This window comes from Oncorhynchus mykiss, chromosome 2, assembly GCF_013265735.2.
Source record: "Oncorhynchus mykiss isolate Arlee chromosome 2, USDA_OmykA_1.1, whole genome shotgun sequence".
In the NCBI taxonomy this organism is placed as follows: domain Eukaryota; kingdom Metazoa; phylum Chordata; class Actinopteri; order Salmoniformes; family Salmonidae; genus Oncorhynchus; species Oncorhynchus mykiss.
In genome coordinates this window covers 9175670-9199472 of record NC_048566.1, presented here as the reverse complement: position 1 = coordinate 9199472, position 23803 = coordinate 9175670, and the positions used below count along the sequence as shown (strand labels likewise).

The 23803-nt window shown below is 41.4% G+C and overlaps 2 protein-coding genes across 2 annotated transcripts in view; one reads left to right on the top strand and one right to left on the bottom strand.

Annotated features, from left to right (window-relative positions):
* LOC110534035 (choline transporter-like protein 4) overlaps positions 1-10545 on the top strand; it is a 22506-nt gene extending 11961 nt beyond the window's left edge. Inside the window, exons 11-22 of the mRNA XM_036961573.1 lie at positions 407-529; positions 852-951; positions 1041-1133; positions 2296-2401; positions 2564-2823; positions 3516-3610; positions 3947-4050; positions 4197-4270; positions 4433-4503; positions 4762-4856; positions 5876-5960; positions 10433-10545. Of these exons, the coding sequence (XP_036817468.1) occupies positions 407-529; positions 852-951; positions 1041-1133; positions 2296-2401; positions 2564-2823; positions 3516-3610; positions 3947-4050; positions 4197-4270; positions 4433-4503; positions 4762-4856; positions 5876-5960; positions 10433-10545 (1319 nt within the window). The remainder of the gene's footprint in view (positions 1-406; positions 530-851; positions 952-1040; positions 1134-2295; positions 2402-2563; positions 2824-3515; positions 3611-3946; positions 4051-4196; positions 4271-4432; positions 4504-4761; positions 4857-5875; positions 5961-10432) is intronic.
* Positions 10270-23803, bottom strand: LOC110535199 (steroid 21-hydroxylase). Its single transcript, XM_036937271.1, has 12 exons — positions 23252-23803; positions 22222-22413; positions 21982-22071; positions 21212-21366; positions 20204-20299; positions 16982-17092; positions 16733-16819; positions 16480-16575; positions 15617-15730; positions 12591-12757; positions 11315-11418; positions 10270-11101 (listed from the first exon to the last, which is right to left on the bottom strand). The coding sequence occupies exons 1-12, from the start codon at positions 23382-23384 to the stop codon at positions 10854-10856; spliced, it is 1593 nt and encodes a 530-aa protein (XP_036793166.1). The 5' UTR covers positions 23385-23803; the 3' UTR covers positions 10270-10853.

Sequence of the window (23803 nt, the reverse complement as noted above, 5' to 3'; positions counted from 1 at the left end):
CTGTCTGTCTGTCTGTCTGTCTGTCTGTCTGTCTGTCTGTCTGTCTGCCTGTCTGTCTGTCTGTCTGTCTGCCTGTCTGTCTGCCTGTCTGTCTGCCTGTCTGTCTGTCTGTCTGTCTGTCTGTCTGCCTGTCTGTCTGTCTGTCTGTCTGTCTGCCTGCCTGTCTGTCTGCCTGTCTGCCTGTCTGTCTGCCTGCCTGTCTGCCTGCCTGTCTGTCTGTCTGTCTGTCTGTCTGTCTGCCTGCAGACAAGAAAGACAAGGGTCAACATGCTTTTCTTACTATTTTGACTTTCCAATCTTTTGTATCTAGCAATCACTATTTTATACTCACATGCTAGCCTTATCTGGTTTTCTGTTAAATCTCGAATTATGACAGAATTTGCATAATGGTTCTTCTCCTCCCCAGGAATATGGCACTGCTACTCAGAATACTACCATTTCAGCACTTCTAAACTGAAGTTCGGTGATCTAAGCTTCAATACGAATATCTCAGTCTACCTTCAAGTCAAAGAGACCTGGCTTGCTTTCTGTGAGTTTGATCATTATGTACTGTCTATGGGTTATATCAGTGGAGGCTGCTGAGGGGAGGACAACTCATAATAGTATCTGGAACGAAGCGAAACCATGTGTTTGATGTATTTGATACCATTCCACTCATTCCGCTCCATCCATTACCACAAGCCCATCCTCCCAAATGAAGGTGCCACCAGCCTCCTGTGTCCAAAGATTGGCATATATTTCTATTTAATTTAAAAAAATTTATCCAGGAAGTCCCATTGAGGTCAGAGGACCTCTTTTACAAGGGAAACCTGGCCAGCTCAATAAAAAACACTATTTCTTTCTTTCCTCAGTGATCATCCTGTGCGTGTGGGAGTCCATTTTGATTCTGGTGCTTAGTTGTCTCAGGAGGAGACTCTCTGTTGCTGTTGCTCTCATGGAGGAGTCCAGCAGGTCAGACATGGCCTCAGATTTGATTCATTGTATTTATTTGTGTTTTATCCTGTATGAAAGGATGTGTAATGTGTGTGTTCTGTCGGCAGGGTGGTGGGTTACCTGATGTCCACCCTGCTCTACCCTCTGTTTACCTTTGTTCTGCTGGTGGTGTGTGTGGCCTACTGGGGAATGACCTCCCTGTATCCTTTGACCCATCATACATGGGGTTTCCATTTCCAATGCTTTCTAATGCATAAGCTAACTGGTTATTTTCACTGCTTATTTTGTCATGTGTGTTTTAGCCAGTGGTTGGAACAGAACAGAAAACGAGAAAAGAACAACATTTTTAGAGGAACAGAGAGAGAATCGGGAACGAAAGTGATCTATACTGTTCTGGAACAGAACCGTTATTCTACTGTAACCCCCCCCATCCGGAGTATAGTCTACTGTAACCCCTCCCCCTCCGAAGTATAGTCTAATGTAACCCCTCCCCATCCGGAGTATAGTCTACTGTAGCCCCTCCCCCTCCAAGATATAGTCTACTGTAACCCCTCCCCATCCAGAGCATAGTCTACTGTAGCCCCTCCCCCCCGAAGTATAGTCTAATGGAGTATAGTCTACTGTAACCCCTCCCCATCAGAGTATAGTCTAATGGAGTATAGTCTACTGTAACCCCCCCCGAAGTATAGTCTACTGTAACCCCTCCCCATCCGGAGTATAGTCTACTGTAGCCCCTCCCCCCCAAAGTATAGTCTGCTGTAGCCCCTCCCCCTTTGGGGTATAGTCTACTGTAGCCCCCCCTTCGAAGTATAGTCTACTGTAGCCACTCCCCCTTCAAAGTATAGTCTACTGTAGCCCCTCTCCCTTCAAAGTATAGTCTACTGTAACCCCTCCCCCTTCGAAGTATAGTCTACTGTAGCCCCTCCCCCTTCAAATTATAGTCTACTGTAGCCCCTCCCCCTTCGAAGTATAGTCTACTGTAGCCCCTCCCCCTTCGAAGTATAGTCTACTGTAGCCCCTCCCCCTTTGAAGTATAGTCTACTGTAGCCCCTCCCCCTTTGAAGTATAGTCTACTGCATAGTTTGCCCACTCCATAGCAAGCTGCTCTATCCACACTGATTGGTAAAGTCGAGCTAAAGGTAAAAAAAAACATTTCAGAGGTTTAAAAAGGAAGAGAAAGGAACGATATAAACAATGACTTCGAACCGATTCATAACTTTTGTTTCCTGGTCGGAACAGTGGAACGGAAACAAAAAAAATGATGGTTCTGTTCAGAACGAAATGATTGGAAAATAATTTTGTTTCCAACCACTGGTTTTTGCCTTTAGTTTGGTTGGGTCCTTGACTCGAGGCTCCCCACAGATACTTGGTCACATCAGGGGCCCCTCTCTACAGAGTGGTGTCTCTTAGCGACCCCTCTGTAGATAAGTGTAGTCTCATCAACGGCTCTGAGACCTGCAAGCCACAGGTAGATGGCTTCGCTTCTATTGGTTTCAATTGACAAATGATTCTGATGTCAGAACCCGATGTTTGCAACCCACCTTGAAATGAGGTAAACTAGGGGAAACACTGCCTCCCACTTGTCTCATATTTCTCTCCTCCTCCCCTGTCCTCTCCTCTCCCTACCCAGACGTTCAACTCCTCGGCCTACCCATACTGCCCGTCGGTGCGCTGCATCTTCTTCAGGTACGATGACACAGGCCTGTTCCAGCAGAACCTGGTTTACCTGCAGGTCTTCAACATCTTTGCCTTCCTGTGGTGTGTGAACTTTGTCATCGCCCTGGGCCAATGTACCCTGGCTGGGACCTTTGCTTCATACTACTGGGCCTTCAGCAAGCCTGCAGAAATCTCACCCTTCGCCCTGTCCCAGTGCTTCATACGCACTCTACAGTAAGACATGAGGGACTAAGGGTTTCTGTGGGGGGGGACATAGGATTGTGCCTTAAGCCAGACAGCTCTGACACACACACTTATCCCATCGGACATGCTACCAGGGGTCTTTTCACAGTCCCCAAATCCAGAACAAATTCAAGAAAGCGTAAGGTATTATATAGAGCCCTTATTGCATGGAACTTCCTTCCATCTCATATTGCTCAAATAAACAGCAAACTTGGTTCCAAAAAACAGATAAAGCAACACCTCACAGCACAACGCCTCTCCCCTACTTGGCCTAGATAGTTTGTGTGTATCTACTGATATGTAGGCTACATGTGCCTTTTTTATGTATGTAGTTCTGCCTTTGAGCTGTTCTTGTCTGTTGATGTTCTGTATTATGTCATTCTGTATTATGTCATGTTTTGTGTGGATCCCAGGGAGAGTAGCTGCTGCTTTTGCAACAGCTAATGGAGAATAATAAAATACCAAAATACCACAAAGCTTACCTACCTGTATCTTGAATATGAGGGCACTAGTTGTAGTAGATAAGCTAAGCATAATGATGGGTCAGTGTGAAGAGATATTTGATGTCATATCTTTTTAGACTGCGTCTAATGTGGTGTATTTCAGTAGCAGACGTTGGGTTCTGCTCGTGTGTTCATATGGAGTTCATTATGAAATGTGTTTATTTCTTCCCTTCCTGGAAGGTACCACGTGGGCTCTCTGGCATTTGGAGCCCTCCTCCTCACCTGCTTCCAGCTAGTCAGGTTGGTGCTGGAGTACCTGAACCATAAGACCAGGGGTAAGGCCACACACACACACACACACACACACACACACACACACACACACACACACACACACACACACACACACACACATACACACACACACACACACACACACACACACACACACACACACCACACACACACACACACACACACACACACACACACACACACACACACACACACACACACCACACACCACACACCACACACACACACACACACACAGTATGCACAAATAGACGTGGTTTTATGAGTCATTGACTAAAGGGAGCATCCTATTGATGTGACTGTATGATTCCCCAGTCATTGACTAAAGGGAATCCCATGTTGTGATGTGTCTCCAGGTTCTCAGAGTGCCTGTGGTCGGTTCCTGTTTAACTGTCTCAGATGCTGCTTCTGGTGTCTGGAATACTTCCTGAAGATCCTCAACAGGAACGCTTATATCATGGTCAGTCACTGTCTGGCATTCCTTTTAGCAGCCATTAGCATCCATGCACCTCTTCTAGCTCAGTTGGTCATTTATTCTTGGTGTAGGAACCTGCAGTTCATCCTCGTCAGTAATGTCAGTAATGCATCATTCTGAATGACTGATAGATCGCCATCTACGGGGAGAGCTTCTGTGTGTCAGCCAAAAATGCATACAGTCTGTTGATGAGGCACATCGGACGGTAAGACTGGGTTTATTTGATTGGTCGATCTTCTGCTCTCTCTCTTTTATTTGTATTTTTCCTTTACTTCCAATATAGTCAAAGACATTGATATTGGTTTCTATGTAAGATGCTTCCAGGTTGTCAATATTCTTTAATGTGTCATCCTCTCGTTGGCCACAGGGTGGTGCTACTGGACAGAGTGACAGACATGCTCATATTCTTTGGCAAACTACTAGTGGTGGCAATAGTTGGTAAGAGAAGTTTACCTGAACTCACATTTGTTTGAACTTTAAGTATGAATAGCAGACTGAAATCCAGTCTGTTTCTGCCAACATTTCTTTACTTGCCAGTCCTTGTCATGCCAAACTTGTTACTATCACTCCTGATAACTATTGTGTTGGCCATTTTATCTTCAGTGGTTGTGTTTATTATCAGCATATTGTTTTCCTTCACTAAGGAAGTATGACTAATATAATGATCTAATGGCTGACCTGTCTCTGTTTTATCAGGTGTGTTGGCTTTCTTCTTCTTCTCTGGACAAATCTGCCTGCCTGGCGACACGTTCCAGGCCGAGATGCTCAACTATTACTGGGTTCCCATCCTGGTACGTCCATGCAACAGTGTTGTTACCAAACACTCAACACTCACAGTTCTTCATTGACATTCTATCTTCGATGAACACATTAGACCAGCGTTTTCCAAACTCGGTCCTCGGGACCCCTAGGGGTGCAAGTTTAGTTTTTTACCCGAACACCACACAGCTGATTCAAATGATTAAAGCTTGATGATTAGTTGATCATTTGAATCAGCTGTGTAATGCTAGGTCAAAAACCAAAACGTGAACTCCTCGGGGTCCCGAGGACCAAGTAAGGGAAACCCTGTATTAGATGATGTATGCAGGTTTGAAATGGATTTAGAAATGAGATCATTAAAATGGCTGATTTTCATTTAGTTTCTTTCACTGTTGAACTTAGTAGAACCTCCTTTGATATGAGATTATTATTTATTTTTTAGCCCCTTTTCTCCCCAATTTCGTGGTATCCATTTGGTAGTTAGTCTTGTCTCATTGCTGCAACTCCCGTACGGACTCAGGAGAGGCGAAGGTCAAGAGCCCTGCGTCCTTCGAAACACAACCCAAGCAAGCTGCACTGCTTCTTGACACAGCGCTCATCCAACCCAGAAGCCAGCCGCACCAATGTGTCGGAGGAAACACAGTACACCTGGCAACCGTGTCAGCGTGCATTGCGCCCAACACGCCACACAAGTCACTAGTGCACGATAGAACAAGGACATCCCTCCCTGCCAAACCCTCCCCTAGTCCGTACGACACTGGGCCAATTGTGCACCGCCCCATGGGGCTCCCAGTCGCGGCCAGCGGCAACAGATCCTGGACTCAAACCCAGAATCTGCAGTGGCACAGCTAGCAGCACAGCTAGCACTGCGAAGCAGTGCCTTAGACCACTGCGCCACTGCGGAGGCGGATATGAGACTATTAACGCAGTAGCCTGTGTTGCTAACTGGCGTGTATTTTTAAAGTTACATTTACTGTATGTATTGTCAGCAGTGTATTGATTGGTGCTGTTAGAACTCATGCAGCTATGTTGTCGTAATGTTGCTCTGCAGACAGTGATGGCCGGAGCCTACCTCATCGCTCAGGGCTTCTTCAGTGTCTACAGCATGTGTGTTGACACCCTGTTTCTCTGCTTCTGTGAGTATCAACACCATCTAACTCTCCAACAGCACAACACCACCTAACCCTCCAACACCACAACACCACCTAACCCTCCAACACCACAACACCATCTAACTCTCCAACAGCACAACACCACCTAACCCTCCAACACCCAACACCACCTAACCCTCCAATACCTACACCACTATAACTCTAACAGGGTAAGGTGGTCTTGTGGTACAGTAGATTAAGGAAGAGTAAGGTATAATATAGTAAGGTGTAATATAGTAAGGTATAGTATGGTAAGGTACAGTAAGGTGTAACATAGTAAGGTATAGTATGGTAAGGTATAGTAAGGTGTAATATAGTAAGGTATAGTATGGTAAGGTACAGTAAGGTGTAATATAGTAAGGTATAGTATGGTAAGGTACAGTAAGGTGTAACATAGTAAGGTATAGTATGGTAAGGTACAGTAAGGTGTAATATAGTAAGGTATAGTAAGGTGTAATATAGTAAGGTATAGTATGGTAAGGTACAGTAAGGTGTAATATAGTAAGGTATAGTAAGGTGTAATATAGTAAGGTATAGTATGGTAAGGTACAGTAAGGTGTAATATAGTAAGGTATAGTATGGTAAGGTACAGTAAGGTATAATATAGTAAGGTATAATATAGTAAGGTATAGTAAGGTATAATATAGTAAGGTATAGTATGGTAAGGTATAGTAAGGTGTAATATAGTAAGGTATAGTATGGTAAGGTACAGTAAGGTGTAATATAGTAAGGTATAGTATGGTAAGGTGCAGTAAGGTGTAATATAGTAAGGTATAGTATGGTAAGGTATAGTAAGGTGTAATATAGTAAGGTATAGTATGGTAAGGTACAGTAAGGTGTAATATAGTAAGGTATAGTATGGTAAGGTGCAGTAAGGTGTAATATAGTAAGGTATAGTATGGTAAGGTACAGTAAGGTGTAATATAGTAAGGTATAGTATGGTAAGGTACAGTAAGGTGTAATATAGTAAGGTGTAATATAGTAAGGTATAGTATGGTAAGGTACAGTAGAGCAAGGTAGAGGAAGGTATAATATAGTAAGGTACAGTAAGGTATAATATAGTAATGTACAGTATGGTAAGGTACAGTAGAGCAAGGTAGAGTAAGGTATAATATAGTAAGGTATAGTAAGGTACAGTATGGTAAGGTACAGTAGAGCAAGGTAGAGTAAGGTATAATATAGTAAGGTATAGTAAGGTACAGTATGGTAAGGTACAGTAGAGCAAGGTAGAGTAAGGTATAATTTAGTAAGGTACAGTAGAGTAAGGTATAGTAAGGTATAATATAGTAAGGTATAGTAAGGTGTAATATATTAAGGTATAGTAAGGTGTAATATAGTAAGGTATAGTATGGTAAGGTACAGTAAGGTGTAATATATTAAGGTATAGTAAGGTGTAATATAGTAAGGTATAGTATGGTAAGGTATAGTAAGGTATAATATAGTAAGGTATAGTATGGTAAGGTATAGTAAGGTGTACTATAGTAAGGTATAGTATGGTAAGGTACAGTAAGGTGTAATATAGTAAGGTATAGTATGGTAAGGTATAGTAAGGTGTACTATAGTAAGGTATAGTATGGTAAGGTACAGTAAGGTGTAATATAGTACGGTATAGTAAGGTGTAATATAGTAAGGTATAGTATGGTAAGGTACAGTAAGGTGTAATATAGTAAGGTATAGTATGGTAAGGTATAGTAAGGTATAGTAAGGTGTAATATAGTAAGGTATGGTATGGTAAGGTACAGTAGAGCAAGGTAGAGTAAGGTATAATATAGTAAGGTACAGTAAGGTATAATATAGTAATGTACAGTATGGTAAGGTACAGTAGAGCAAGGAAGAGTAAGGTATAATATAGTAAGGTATAATATAGTAAGGTATAGTAAGGTACAGTATGGTAAGGTACAGTAGAGCAAGGTAGAGTAAGGTATAATATAGTAAGGTATAGTAAGGTATAATATAGGAATGTATATTAAGGTGTAATATAGTAAGGTACAGTATGGTAAGGTACAGTAGAGCAAGGTAGAGTAAGGTATAATATAGTAAGGTATAGTAAGGTATAATATAGGAATGTATATTAAGGTGTAATATAGTAAGGTACAGTATGGTATGGTACAGTAGAGCAAGGTAGAGTAAGGTATAATATAGTAAGGTATAGTAAGGTATAATATAGGAATGTATATTAAGGTGTAATATAGTAAGGTACAGTATGGTAAGGTACAGTAGAGCAAGGTAGAGTGAGGTATAATTTAGTAAGGTACAGTAGAGTAAGGTATAGTAAGGTATAATATAGTAAGGTATAATATAGTAAGGTATAATATAGTAAGGTACAGTAGAGTAAGGTATAGTAAGGTACAGTATGGTAAGGTACAGTAGAGTAAGGTATAGTAAGGTACAATAGAGTAAGGTATAGTAAGGTACAGTATGGTAAGGTACAGTAGAGCAAGGTAGCGTAAGGTATAATTTAGTAAGGTACAGTAGAGTAAGGTATAGTAAGGTATAATATAGTAAGGTATAATATAGTAAGGTACAGTAAGGTGTAATATAGTAAGGTGTAATATAGTAAGGTATAATATAGTAAGGTATAATATAGCAAGGTACAGTATAGTAAGGTATAATATAGTAAGGTATAGTATAGTAAGGCATAGTATAGTAAGGTACAGTATAGTAAGGTATAATATAGTAAGGTGTAATATATTAAGATACACTATTGTAAGGTATAATATAATAAGGTGTAATACATTAAGATACAATATAGTAAGGTATAATATAGTAAGGTATAATATAGTAAGGTACAATATAGTAAGGTATAATATAGTAAGGTATAATATAGTGAGGTGTAATATTGTAAGGTATAATATAGTAAGGTACAATATAATAAGGTATAATATAGTAAGATACAGTATAGTATTGTACAGTATAGTAAGGTGTAATATAGTGTAATGACGTTGCCCTCTTTGGGTATAGCAAGCCCCATCCCCCTCTCCCTTTCCTCCTTCAACTAGGCTGCTGTGGTCAGAGAGAGGTCATAAATTCCTGAGGATCTCCTCATGGCCACACAGTGTAAGAGACAGAGTGAATTTTCATAGAGAACAAAGGAATTTCTTCCACCTCACAGAATTTGAGGTCCGAACAAATGTCATGTTCCGGAGAAGGTATTAAAGATCGGTGAAGAATCCAGCTACGAACTGGTTCGTTTGTTACAACTTGGGGAAGCTCATGGGAGGTGGTGTGGCCATATTACCATGACGCGGTTTATATAATAGCCTCAGATATGAGGTTTACATCTAATTGTTGTATAAGATGAATGAGTGAGTGAGTATGATACTGTTTGTAAAATTGTGTAATGTGATTTTGGACTGTTTAATGAAGGAAACTCCAATTCCCTTTTGAGTTTAACTAAATCAGAGGACCGACCCTGAGCCCAGTTAGGGTCAGGCATCCTGGGACAGCCCCTTTTCTGCAATTCCCTATATAACCCAACTTTGAGAAATTCTCAGGCAGACCATGTTTCTCTCAATCACGGGAGTACAAAGGTTGCAGACCATTGCTGAATCTTTTAACCATACCACGTGGTTAAACTCTTAGACTATCGATACCGACAGAATAAGAACAAGTCTTTGATATTAATTACTAATTTGCAGCTAGGAATTCGGTATCATTGAACGCGAAGAATGACAACCGCCGAAACATCCATTCCAATGAATGCCACTCTGAACTATCCACTATAACCACGACAGAGAGAGAGAGAGAGACGGACAATTCTACAAAATAAACAAACTTTTCAACAGCGGTCAAGATGACACGCTGAGCGTAAATAAATATATTGATTGTAATTGTTCCCGAATGAGTGAGCGTTCATGTGTAAAGGATTAGCATTTCAATTGTTATAAGTATCAACTCTTTAGTGATCTTAAAATAAATAATTCATTAATCAGAAGACTAATTGATCAGATATAAAATATCTGAAAAGTTATTTTAGGAAATGATAACTTTGTAATCTGATTATTTTTCCTTGGTGCCCCGACTTCCTAGTTAATTACGGTTACATAATCAGTTTAATCGCGTAATACTAATTACAGAGAATCTTTGATAAAAACCAAGTCTTCAATTTAATGATAATAAAGACACAACAAAAGTAAGGCACAGTATGGTAAGGTACAGTATAGTAAGGTATTGTAAGGTACAGTATAGTACGGTATAATATATTAAGGTATGGTAAGGTACAGTATAGTAAGGTATAATATATTAAGGTATGGTAAGGTACAGTATAGTAAGGTATGGTAAGGATCCAGTATAGTAAGGTATAATATATTAAGGTATGGTAAGGTACAGTATAGTAAGGTATAATATATTAAGGTATGGTAAGGTACAGTATAGTAAGGTATAATATATTAAGGTATAGTAAGGTATAGTAGAGTAGTAGAGTAGTAGAGTGACTCCAGTGTTTCTCCCTCATACAGTGGAAGATCTAGAGAGGAATGATGGAACTATGCAGAAGCCTTATTACATGTCCAGGAACCTGATGAGGATCCTCCGCAAACCCAAACCGTTTGTTACAGCGCTGCCAGAGTAGTAGTAACCTTTAACCCCTGAGTTAACCCCTAACCTTTAGCCCAACCCTCTTCTAATAAACCTATCAGCACTCTTATTCTGGCTACCTATGGTGTATCTATTTAGGGAGTCAGAAATGCATCCTTCGTTGTTAAAAGAGGAAGCATTTATACAAAATAGAAAATATTATTCTATACATTCCAATTACTTCACCATTACTGCACAATACTACACAATATATGCCTTCTCTTATAAGAATACTTCCTCTAGAGCCGAATGATTGATAGAAATGTAATGTGATCACTGTACATGAACAAACTCTGTGAGAGGTCAAGGCCCAGGTCTGGGCCGTGCTATGACTGTGTAGGCCTTGGCTTTGAGTACCACACTGGCTACTCCTGTCAGGTCTGGTAGAGAGGTCTGGCTTTCAGCAGGTACGAACTGGAAATCACGCAACAAGTAGGCGGTGAACAGAAACAATTCCATTTTGGCCACGGCCTCCCCCAAACACAGCCGAGCGCCCCCGCCGAAAGGCAGGAGAGCACGCGTCGAGGCCCCCCCACCCTCCAGGAACCGCTCTGAAAGAGAGAGGGTCTACTGTTAGCTGCTGCTGGAACTATGTTGCTGAGCCAAGTGAAAGCAATTCTAGGCTGAATCCCAAATGGTACCATATTCCCTATATAGTGCACTACTTTTAACCTGAGCCTTATGGGCCCTGATCAATATTAGTTCACTATATAGGGAATATGATGCCATTTGGGACATTACCAGTACACTCAATAGCCCAGCACCTGGTTTGAAGGCATAGGGATCCGTCCACACTGCAGGGTCATGATGCGCCCCAAACAAATTGGGGATGATGACAGTGTTCTTAGGGATGAAGTAGCCTGCAATACTGAACACATATGGAATAGACACAGAATTATACATTGCAAATACATTGAGTATATCAAACATTAGAAACACCTTCCTAATATTGAGTTGTTCCCCCCCTCCCTCAGAACAGCCTCAATTCATTGGGACATAGACTACAAGGTGTCGAAAGTGTTCCACAATGGGATGCTGGCCCATGTTTACTCCAATGTTTCCCACAGTTGTGTCAAGTTGGCTGGATGTCCTTTGAGTGGTGGACGATTCTTGATACACACAGGAAATTGTTGAGAGTGAAAAACACAGCAGCGTTGCAGTTCTTGACACAAACTGATGCGCCTGGCTCCTACTACCATACCCCATTCAAAAGCACTTAAATCTTTTGTCTTGCCCATTCACCCTCTGAATGGCACACATACACAATCCATGTCCCAATTGTTTCAAAGCTTAAAAATTAATCTTTAACCTGTCTCCTCCCCTTCATCTACACTGATTGAAGTGGATTTAACAAGTGACATCATTAAGGGATCATAGCTTTCACCTGGATTCGCCTGGTCAGTCTGTGATTTGGAAAGAGCAGGTGTGCTTAATGTTTTGTATACTCAGTGTATAAACATGCATTAGTACTGTATGATGAGGTATTACATTTAGGTAGAAAAACGGCACAGAAGGGAAGTTGGCAAGACAAATGTACTGTACAAAGCAGAGTAACAGCATCAAAACATAAGCTCCCATAGGAGGGTGAAAGTTACACATAGCTAGCTGTACAATACGTTCCCACAGTGCATTTATTGAGATGCTCTGTAGAGTAATCTTATACAGTAATGATATACAGTTATGATATTACAGTAAAGATATACAGTAATGTTATACAGTAATGATATACAGTAAAGATATACAGTAATGATATACAGTAAAGATATACAGTAATGATATACAGTAAAGATATACAGTAAAGATATAGAGTAATGATATACAGTAAAGATATACAGTAATGTTATACAGTATATCTCAGAGGAGACTGGTGGGAGGGGTTATAGGAGGACAGGCTCATTGTAATGGCTGGAATGGATTTGATGGAACGGAGTCAAACACATCAAATAAATGGAAATGTTTGACTCTGTTCCATTTATTCCATTTCAGCCCGTCCTCCTATAACTCCTCCCGCCAGCCTCCCCTGGTATATCTTCTATTCACCTGCTGTCTCTGATGGCTCTGTGAGGCACGGCTAGCGGAGCCACAGGTCTGAGTCTGAGCACCTCACTGATCACAGCACACAGCACTGGCAGCCTGTGTCTGTCACTGTACTGAGGGTAGCGCCCGTCCAGCACCGAACACAACTCATCATACACTCTGTACTGTACCTAGGGAGGAGGAAAGAGAGAGAGAGATGGAGGGAGGGAGAGAGAGAGTAAGAGAGACGGAGGGAGAGAGAGAGAGAGATGGAGGGAGAGAGAGAGAGTAAGAGAGACGGAGGGAGAGAGAGAGAAAGAGATGGAGTGAGAGAGAAAGAGAAAAGCATCTCACCATGTGAAGTGATCTCAAACGTAGGTTTTGACTTACAGTCTATAATGGAATGCAAGCCAACAACACATCTGTGGGTTTCAGTCTAGTTCCATCTCTATAGAATACTATGTAAAGCATATATCAAAGGTCTGAGGACACTGGTGAATACAGTGTATTGTATCGTAGTGTAGTGTAGTGTAGGTTATTGTAGTATAGTGTGTAGAGTAGTGTTGTGTAATGCATTGTATTATAGTGTGGTATAGAGCAGTGTAGTGTAGTGTATATACTTCTGTAGTGTAGTGTATCTAGTTCTGTAGTGTATGGTAGTGTAGTGTAGTATAGTGTAGTGTATAGTGTAGTGTTTAGAGTAGTGTAGTGTAATGCATTGTATTATAGTGTGGTATAGAGCAGTGTAGTGTAGTGATGTGTAGTGTATATAATTATGTAGTGTAGTGTATCTAGTTCTGTAATGTAGTGCTGTGTAGTGAATAGAGTTCTGTAGTGTAGTGCAGTGTAGTGAATAGAGTTCTGTAGTGCAGTGTAGTGAATAGAGTTCTGTAGTGCAGTGATGTGTAGTGTATATAATATGTATTGTAGTGTATCTAGTTCTGTAGTGCAGTGTAGTGAATAGAGTTCTGTAGTGTAGTGCAGTGTAGTCAATAGAGTTCTGTAGTGTAGTGCAGTGTAGTGAATAGAGTTCTGTAGTGCAGTGATGTGTAGTGTATATAATATGTATTGTAGTGTATCTAGTTATGTAGTGCAGTGTAGTGAATAGAGTTCTGTAGTGCAGTGATGTGTAGTGTATATAATATGTATTGTAGTGTATCTAGTTTTGTAGTGCAGTGTAGTGAATAGAGTTCTGTAGTGTAGTGCAGTGTAGTGAATAGAGTTCTGTAGTGCAGTGATGTGTAGTGTATATAATATGTATTGTAGTGTATCTAGTTTTGTAGTGCAGTGTAGTGAATAGAGTTCTGTAGTGCAGTGATGTGTAGTGTATATAATATGTATTGTAGTGTATCTAGTTCTGTAGTGCAGTGTAGTGAATAGAGTTCTGTAGTGCAGTGATGTGTAGTGTATATAATATGTATTGTAGTGTATCTAGTTTTGTAGTGCAGTGTAGTGAATAGAGTTCTGTAGTGTAGTGTAGTGAATAGAGTTCTGTAGTGCAGTGGTTCCCACACTTTTATTAGTCCCGTACCCCTTCAAACATTCAACCTCCAGCTGTACCCCCTCTAGCACCAGGGTCAGCGCACTATTCAATGTTGTTTTTTGCCATCATTGTAAGCCTGCCACACACACACACTGTATAATACCGAGAATCCACTCTCACATAGGTACGTGGTTGCAAAGGGCATCAGTGTCTTAACGGTGTGATTTGCCAAGGCAGGGTACTCTGAGCGCAATCTGATTCAATTCAATTTTCACAGAACCACTTGTTGCAATTTTCATGAGGCTCTCTTGTTCAGATATGGTAAGTGGACTGGAGGCAGGGCATGAAAGGGATAACCAGTCCAATTGTTTGTGTCATCCACTTAGGAAAGTACCTGTAGTGTAGTGTAGTATAGTGTATCTAAATCTGTAGTGTAGTGTAGTATAGTGTATCTAAATCTGTAGTGTAGTGTAGTATAGTGTATCTAAATCTGTAGTGTAGTGTAGTATAGTGTATCTAAATCTGTAGTGTAGTGTAGTATAGTGTATCTAAATCTGTAGTGTAGTGTAGTATAGTGTATCTAAATCTGTAGTGTAGTGTAGTATAGTGTATCTAAATCTGTAGTGTAGTGTAGTATAGTGTATCTAAATCTGTAGTGTAGTGTAGTATAGTGTATCTAAATCTGTAGTGTAGTGTAGTATAGTGTATCTAAATCTGTAGTGTAGTGTAGTATAGTGTATCTAAATCTGTAGTGTAGTGTAGTATAGTGTATCTAATTCTGTAGTGTAGTGTAGTATAGTGTATCTAAATATGTAGTGTAGTGTAGTATAGTGTATCTAAATCTGTAGTGTAGTGTAGTATAGTGTATCTAATTATGTAGTGTAGTGTAGTATAGTGTATCTAATTCTGTAGTGTAGTGTAGTATAGTGTATCTAAATCTGTAGTGTAGTGTAGTGTAGTGTAGTGTATAGAGTTCTGTAGTATAGTGTATCTAATTCTGTAGTGTAGTGTATAGAGTTCTGTAGTGTAGTGTAGTATAGTGTATCTACTTCTGTAGTGTAGTGTAGTATAGTGTATCTAATTATGTAGTGTAGTGTAGTGTAGTGTATATAGTTCTGTAGTGTAGTGTATATAGTTCTGTAGTGTAGTGTGTAGAGTTATGTAGTGTAGTGTATAGAGTTCTTAGTGTAGTGTATGGAGTTATGTAGTGTAGTGTATAGAGTTCTGTAGTGTATACAGTTATGTAGTGTAGTGTAGTGTATAGAGTTCTGTAGTGTAGAGTATTGCGTTCTGTAGTGTAGTGTATAGAGTTTTGTAGTGCAGTGTATAGAGTTCTGGAGTGTAGTGTAGTGTACTGAGTTATTTAGTGTAGTGTAGTGTATTGAGTTTTGTAGTGTAGTGTATTGAGTTCTGTAGTGTAGTGTACTGAGTTCTGTAGTGTAGTGTGTAGAGTTCTGTAGTGTTGTTTATTGTATTGAGTTTTTTAGTTAGTGTATTGAGTTCTGTAGTGTTGCGTAGTGTATTGTGTTCTGTGGTGTAGTGTAGTGTATAGAGTTCTGTAATGTACCTCAGGCCTGTGCAGTAGAAAGGCCACAGTCCAGCTGAGCCAGGCAGCTGTTGTCTCTGTTCCCCCGATCAGAAGGTCCACAGTGGCCATGTGGACGTGAGTGTCTGTCAGGACCTGTGAATGGACCATGTCCTTACTGCAGGCCATGAGCATATGTGTGACTCTATATAGTGCACTGCTTTTAACCAGGGCCATAGTCAAAAGTAGTGCACTAGGGAATCGGGTGCCATTTTGGATGCGCAACACTTACTATTACACATTTATAGCAAGTAGTAGGCTTATATTGTAAGCATTTGCTATGTGATTTTGATTGATTACCATGATAAACCACAGCCTGGTCTCATAGACGAGACCTGACATAGTAAACGTTCATCTGGAAAACCAAATTAGTATGTTATGTTACGTTTGGTGTGGTTACATAAGAAAGAAAGTAACTTAACGCGAATGTCTAGCAACCCAAGGGTTGCGTGTTTGAATCTCGTCACGGATAACTTTTATCTAATTAGCAACTGTGCAACTACTTACTACTTTTTAGATGCTTTGCAACTACTTAGCATGTTTGCTAACCCTTCCCCTAACCAAAACTGTAACCCTTTAATCTAACTCCAGACCATAACCTTAACCCTAACCCTAACCCCTAGCCTTTCTAACGTTAGCCTTAGCCACCTAGCTAAAGTTAGCCACAACAAATTAGAATACACAACATATCATACTTTTTGCAAATTCATAACATATTGTATGAATTTCAGTTAATACATACTATACAAAATGTAACCTATAATACTAATTGTAGTGTCCCGGATTCACTTCACTATCTTACGTCTACATCTGAGTTCAGGTTGTAAACCATGATAAGAACCTACCACTCCCTGTGTTGTGTCCTGGGGCTTCCCAAGGCCGTTGAGGAGAGCGCTTGTGATGGCAATGGCTTCCTCTGATGTTTTGCTCGGTGCCTGCATCTGTGGCAGCAATACAGTTCATATCTTCCATATGCTACCAATGTACCCATATTACATTACAGATTACTTAAAAAAAACTTTGACATGATTGTCTTTGTGTTTGCTGCTGGCTACTTGAACATAAGTTTGAAAAAGAAGCTACAGTATTCACACCAACCTTATACTCATCCAGATGTGTTCTGATGATGTCATCTCTCCTGGCCACCTCTTTCAGAAGACGGGAGAACGGAGGATTGGGCAATTTCTTGGACAAATGGGAACAGATCAATATAAATATACAATAGAATCACATATTCCCACTTTTGTAGCACCATTTTAGACATTTTAATTTGTGTATCAGAGTGGCTGTCTGTGCATGCAGTTTCCCTGTCAGATAGTGTAGTATGAGTGTATAAAGTTGTCCGACCCTGAGCAGTGGGAAGGAGTCCAGAGCAGAGATCCAGGGAGAGCCCCATAGAGACACGATCTCATTAAGACAGCCATGCAGTCTCTGCAGCTCTGCAGAACTCTTCTCATACTAAAAGACACAGACAAATAGACAAAGGTCACAAACACAGACACATGAATCAAAATATTACAGGAAGTCCCACTTATACCATTTACCATTTGATACTACTGTATGTATAGCGTCTTTGTTTCCTTGAAAAGTTATTTAAAAAATCCCATTTGTTATTATTATTATCAGAATTATTATTATTATCATTATCCTAGTATTATCATAATTAATATTATCATAATTATTATTATTATCATTATCCTAGTATTATCATAATTAATATTATCATAATTATTATCAATAGTATTATTATTTACAGTACACACAGTAGTACAGTAGATGCTTTACCATATGTGGCATAACCCTTTTCCACCTTCTATAACATGATTATACATTATTCATAAAGCACCAATAGGTTTTTCTTTTATAAAGGATTGATAAACCCTTTCAGGTTGTTGTTAGATTAAACTGGGATATAATGAGATATTACTTCATCACTGAAACAATATACAGTACTATTACATAACCCACTGGGCACAGACGTCAGTTCAACATTGTTTTGAGTTGTCAACTAACGTGAATTCAATGTGAAATCAACTCAAAATGTCACCTTGTCATTGGATTTAGGTTAAAGTTGGGTAAAATAATAAATAAATCCCTTACATTGATGAGTTTTTGCAAATCCAATTAGTTTTCCAAGTTGATTCAACTTCATCACAGAGATTGCGTTGAAATGACATGGAAACAATGTTGATTCAACCAGTTTTTGCCCAGTGGGAAGTTTATTGGATCAAAATGTGTTGTTGGTAAATTTGATGTCATTCATTGCGTAAAGTTGCACAACCTTAACAGTAAACAAACCATGCATGGCTATTACTGTAAGCACACCACCCACATACCCAAAACACATGGACGACTGTGTGATCACACTCTCTTCAGCCGATGTGAGTAAGACCTTTAAACAGGTCAACATACACAAGGCTGCGGGGCCAGACGGATTACCAGGACGTGTATTCCCGAGCATGCATTGACCAACTGGCAGGTGTCTTCACTGACATTTTCAACCTTTCCCTGTCTGAGTCTGTAATACCAACATGTTTCAAGCAGACCACCATAGTCCCTGTGCCCAAGAATACTAAGGTAACCTGTCTAAATGACTACTGACCCGTAGCACTCACGTCTGTAGCCATGAAGTGCTTTGAAAGGCTGGTCATTAATCACATCAACACCATTATCCCAGGAACCCTAGACGCACTCCAATTTGCATACCACCCAAACAGATCCATAGATGATGCAATCTCTATTGCACTCCACGCTGCCCTTTCGCACCTGGACAAAAGGAACACCTATGTGAGAATGCTATTCATTGACTACAGTTCAGCGTTCAACACCATAGTGCCCTCAAAGCTCATCACTAAGCTAAGGGCCCTGGGACTAAACACCTCCCTCTGCAACTGGATTCTGGACTTGCTGAAGGGCTGCCCCCCAGGTGGTAAGGGTAGGTAACAACACATCCACCACGCTGATCCTCAATACGGGGGCCCCTCAGAGGTGCGTGCTCAGTCCCCTCCTGTACTCCTTGTTCACTCATGACTGCACGGCCAGGCACGACTCCAACACCATCATTAAGTTTGCCGATGACACAACAGTGATAGGCCTGATCACCGACAGCAACGAGACAGGTCACAGACCTGGCCGTGTGGTGCAAGGACAACAACCTCTCCTTCAACGTGATCAAGACAAAGGAGATGATTGCGGACTACAGGAAAAGAGGGACCGAGCACGTCCCCATTCTCATCGACGGGGCTGTAGTGGAGCAGGTTGAGAGCTTCAAGTTCCTTGGTGTCCACATCACCAACAATCTAACATGGTGCAAGCACACCAAGCCAGTCGTAAAGAGGGCATGACAAAGCCTATTCCCCCTCAGGAGACTGAAAAGATTTGGCATGGGTCCTCAAATCCTCAAAAGGTTCTACCGCTGCACCATCGAGAGCATCCTGACGGGTTGCATCACTGCCTGGTATGGCAACTGTTCGCCCTCCAACCGCAAGGTACTACAGAGAGTAGTCCGTACAGCCCAGTACAACACTGGGGCCAAGCTTCCTGACATCCAGGACCTCTATACCAGGCGGTGTCAGAGGAAGGCCCTAGAAATTGTCAAAGACCCCAGCCACCCCAGTCATAGACTGTTCTCGCTGCTACCGCATGGCAAGCGGTACCGGAATGCCAAGTCTAGATCCAAGAGGCTTCTCAACAGCTTTTACCTCCAAGCCATAAGACTCCTGAACATCTAATCAATTGGCTACCCAGACTATTTGTATTGCTCTTTTACACTGCTGATACTTTCTGTTATTATCTATGCATAGTCACTTTAATAACTCTACCTACATGTACATATTACCTCAATTACCTCGACTAACTGGTTCCCCCACACATTGACGCTGTACCGGTACCCCTGTATATGGCCTCGCTATTGTTATTTTACTGCTGCTCTTTAATGATTTGTTACTTTTATTATTTATTTATTTTGGTATTTATCTTAAAACTGCATTGTTGGTTAAGGGCTTGTAAGTATGCATTTCACTGTAAAGTCTACACCTGCTGTATTCGGCACATGTGACAAATGCAATTTGATTTGATTTGATCACCAACCCCACTAGATAACCAGCCTGGTTCAATTTTCCAACTGTGATATATAACTGCTTATCGTGTCTCTGCTTTTAGATAGCTTACCCACGCAGTGGTTAATAAAATACATGACTATATTTCCGTCATGGTTATCCCTTGGCCAAACCTGGTGTCTCTCTTCATTCTAATTCTGGGTTATGTCCCAAATAACACCCTATTCCCTATATAGTGCCCTAGATTTTCACCAAAGCCCAAGTAATGCACTATATAGGGAATAGGGTGCCACTCCTGGTGTATACACTGTACAGACTCAAAGAACTGACAGATAGCCGGCTTCAAATAGTGTTGGTTTTCTTCCAAATACTTGATTGAGCCTGCCTGGAGCAGCCGGATCAAATGGGTGTGGTTTCTTTTTTTGGGACTGTTCCATTGATTCCATTGTGCCAGGCAAGCTCAATCAAGCGCAGACAACAAATACTATTTGAACCCAGGTGTGATCCTCACCTCTTTCCCAAAGGCCAGTGTGGTGATGACGTTACTGGCTGCTACAGTGAAATCCTCAGAGAGATCCGCAGCTCTGCCGTTATAGTCCAGCAGCACCTGATAGATCACAGGTTACATATTCAGATATAAACTCCCTCACTGTAAACTAAATATTGATTGCCTCAACTTAAGAAGATGAGTTACCCCGCTGACTTGTAACTTTTTGAGGGTTGTAACTTTTCCAATTTGAAACCACTACATTGTCATTACACAAGGCCACAAACAAGAAGTACAACAAGTGATACATCATTAAGTTGTGGTTGGCATGTTGCTGAGGTTGTGTTGCATTGTGTAATCTCCAGTTAAGTCAGTCAGTGTACTGGTACATGCTGGTTTACATTCCTTCTCAGAACACAGTGTATTTGTTCCATGCTGCTGTTCCCTCCCTTGGTAGAGAAAGTGTTCTGTGTTCTGTGCAAGGGTTCGAAATACCTGCACATTGGTGTATGCTCCATTATAGTTCATTACAATGTTTTGACCCCCAGAAAGGTCGAAGGTCTACGTGGAGTAAACATTGAAACAAACTATACAGGAGCATACAACCATATAATTACATATAGAACTCTAGAATGCTGAAGCTGAGAGATTATTTTTGTGAGGGTGGATACTTCACAAACCCCCCATCTTTATTTCTAACAGGCTTACCCCCAGAACCTAATCAAGCATCTGAACAAATGACAAAATATTTTAGTTCTGGTTTAACCCAGATTAGTATCCTAGCAACATGACAAACATTCATCCATCTTGGTCAGGGAATCTTTCCTTTGAGAAACTGATCAAATGTGTTTAAATATTGTGTAAAACAATGAATACAGGTCATTCTGAAAGTATTCAGACCCTTTCTCTTTCCCCAATGTTGTTACGTTACAGCCTTAATCTAAATAAATACACATTTGATCAATCTACACACACTACCCCATAATGACAAAGCAAAAACAGGTTTAGAACTGTCATGTGTTTCATCTCTACTTGTCTCAGGTGGAGGGCCTGTTTCTGGATGACCCCGTGGAGCGACTGCTGGGAGCAGCGTTGCAGTGCATTATGGGCCAGACGGCGATGGGCCGTCCACTCCTCACTGTAGTCCCCCAGAGAGATGGAGCGGCCTCCCCCTGACACCACGTCTCCTGAGAGACCGGTAGGGAGGGAGGGGGGTAGAGAGAGAGAAGGAGAGAGGGAGGTAGGTAGGGAGAGATGGCGGGAGGGGTAGAGAGAGAGAAGGAGAGAGAGAGGGAGGTAGGTAGGGAGAGATGGAGGGAGGGAGGGGGGTAGAGAGAGAGAAGGAGAGAGGGAGGTAGGTAGGGAGAGATGGAGGGAGGTAGGTAGGGAGAGATGGAGGGAGTGATGAGATAAGGAGAGAGGTAGGTAGGTAGGGAGAGATGGAGGGAGGGAGGGGGGTAGAGAGAGAGAAGGAGAGAGGGAGGGAGGTAGGTAGGAAGAGATGGAGGGAGGGAGGGGGGTAGAGAGAGAGAAGGAGAGAGGGAGGTAGGTATGGAGAGATGAGATAAGGAGAGAGGTAGGTAGGTAGGGAGAGATGGAGGGAGGGAAAGATGAGATAGGGTGGGGTGAAATGGAGGGTGAAGAAAGAGAGTGAGGTGAAGGGTAAATCATTTGAATCAAAAGCACTGTTGACTCAGAGTAACAGAAGTGAGTGATGGTTGCTGGGAAAACTCGGGTGGTTCTAGTAACGTGTTCTCAGAGTAACAGAAGTGAGTGATGGTTGCTGGGAATGTGTTCTTCACCGGTGTAAGAATGTGGTCTCCCAGCAAAGTCCGACCATTTCTTCACCAAGGCTTCTCTGATGATGTCACCACTGTTTAATACCACCATGGCTGCAGCAAACACAACATACAGAGTCAAGACAAACGTACTGTAATACTGAAAACATTCACATACTGAGGATATTACATGTATAAACAACTATTCTAACTGTCTTGAAACAGAGTTAACTTGAGTCACTTGGTTGGAAGTGACTTCATTACTTGTGTTGCCACACTTGAGGCGGTAGATGTTGCCATAGCGACGTGCCAGGGAGGTCAGGTGACTGGGCAGGTGGTCGTGTGCCAGCTCCAGCATGTTGCCCAGCAGAGGGAGAGAGAGAGGGCCAGGGAGAGAAGGAGAGAGAGAACAGGGAAAGAACTGATAGAAAGAGTGCAGAAGTCTAGACCCAACAGCTGGGATGGAGGAGGTGGATAACATACAGTAGGAACACAAAGGGAAAGTTGGTTGTCATTCTCTTCATAATGTTACTGTTGACCATTGCTAATCAAGCGAAGCCACGTGCCCATATGGAAAATGACTTGTCCTACTACCATTTACATTGAGGTTTACATAAGGCCTATTCATAGCCTATAATCTAATGATAAGCAGAGTTCCAGGTTAAGCAGCTAAGATAGATTGTTGAACAGACTCATAGATTGTCCTGGACCCTTGAAGGGCCAATCAGCAGTTGCTACATTCATCATATGTATGATATTAAGGATATGTACCCATTGATTCTTATAGAATACAACTTAGAAATGCCTTAATGAGCTGAGTTCCACTGTCGTTCCCCATCAGAACCCAAAATATTAGATTGTTTTACTCCGATGTTTGTAAACAAAGTGAATGTCAACAAACACTGTAGAGCGTCAAAACATGGTTACAACTATCATGTTGATATCATGGATAGCTCTGTCTATGAATGTGAGAGAGATGACATTTCTCCAGCCACATCTCTCAGCTTTTAAACCAAACAGTGGTGGGAAGAGGACTTTGTCTGTGTTTCTACAGCTAGTTGGCCCTTTACCTGTAGGACATAGACTGTACAGTACATACAGGAAGAAAGAGCATTGTATTGATTACCTGTAGGACATAGACTGTACAGTACATACAGGAAGAAAGAGCATTGTATGGATTACCTGTAGGACATAGACTGTACAGTACATACAGGAAGAAAGAGCATTGTATTGATTACCTGTAGGACATAGACTGTACAGTACATACAGGAAGAAAGAGCATTGTATTGATTACCCGCTGACTGACATCCATTGGGTTCTCCCTGTGTAACTTTGTCTCCTTTTCCAGGGAGGTAGATGAGCAGGATCCATAACAGTGTAAGCATGACCACAGCACCCACAATCACCACTGACACATATGCTGTCATTATGCAGGCTTTAAGTCTCACTCTCCCTGTCCCCCCAAAAATCACCTTTCACTCTGGTCTTCCCTTTTATACAGGACTCCTGACAGACCCTGCATGTGCCACCCCTCTTCACTGTTAGCATGGTCCTGCTCAAGGATGGGTAAATATTGTCTTGTCTTGACCCTCTGGATAACCAACTATTATTTCAAGGGAAAAAAAAAACAGCTGAGAAATTGTACAACCACGACCGATATCCTTGGATATCTCAGTAACATGTTGACCTGACACACCAAAGCACTGGAGGTCTTTGTCTTGTTCTCATGGTGCAACTGGGTGGAAATATGGCTCCCAGTTGGAGGATGATTGAAGTCCTTTGGTCAGCCCAGGTTAGGTTGCACCACGGCAGGGTCTTTCTGAAGTCCTTTGGTCAGCCCAGGTTA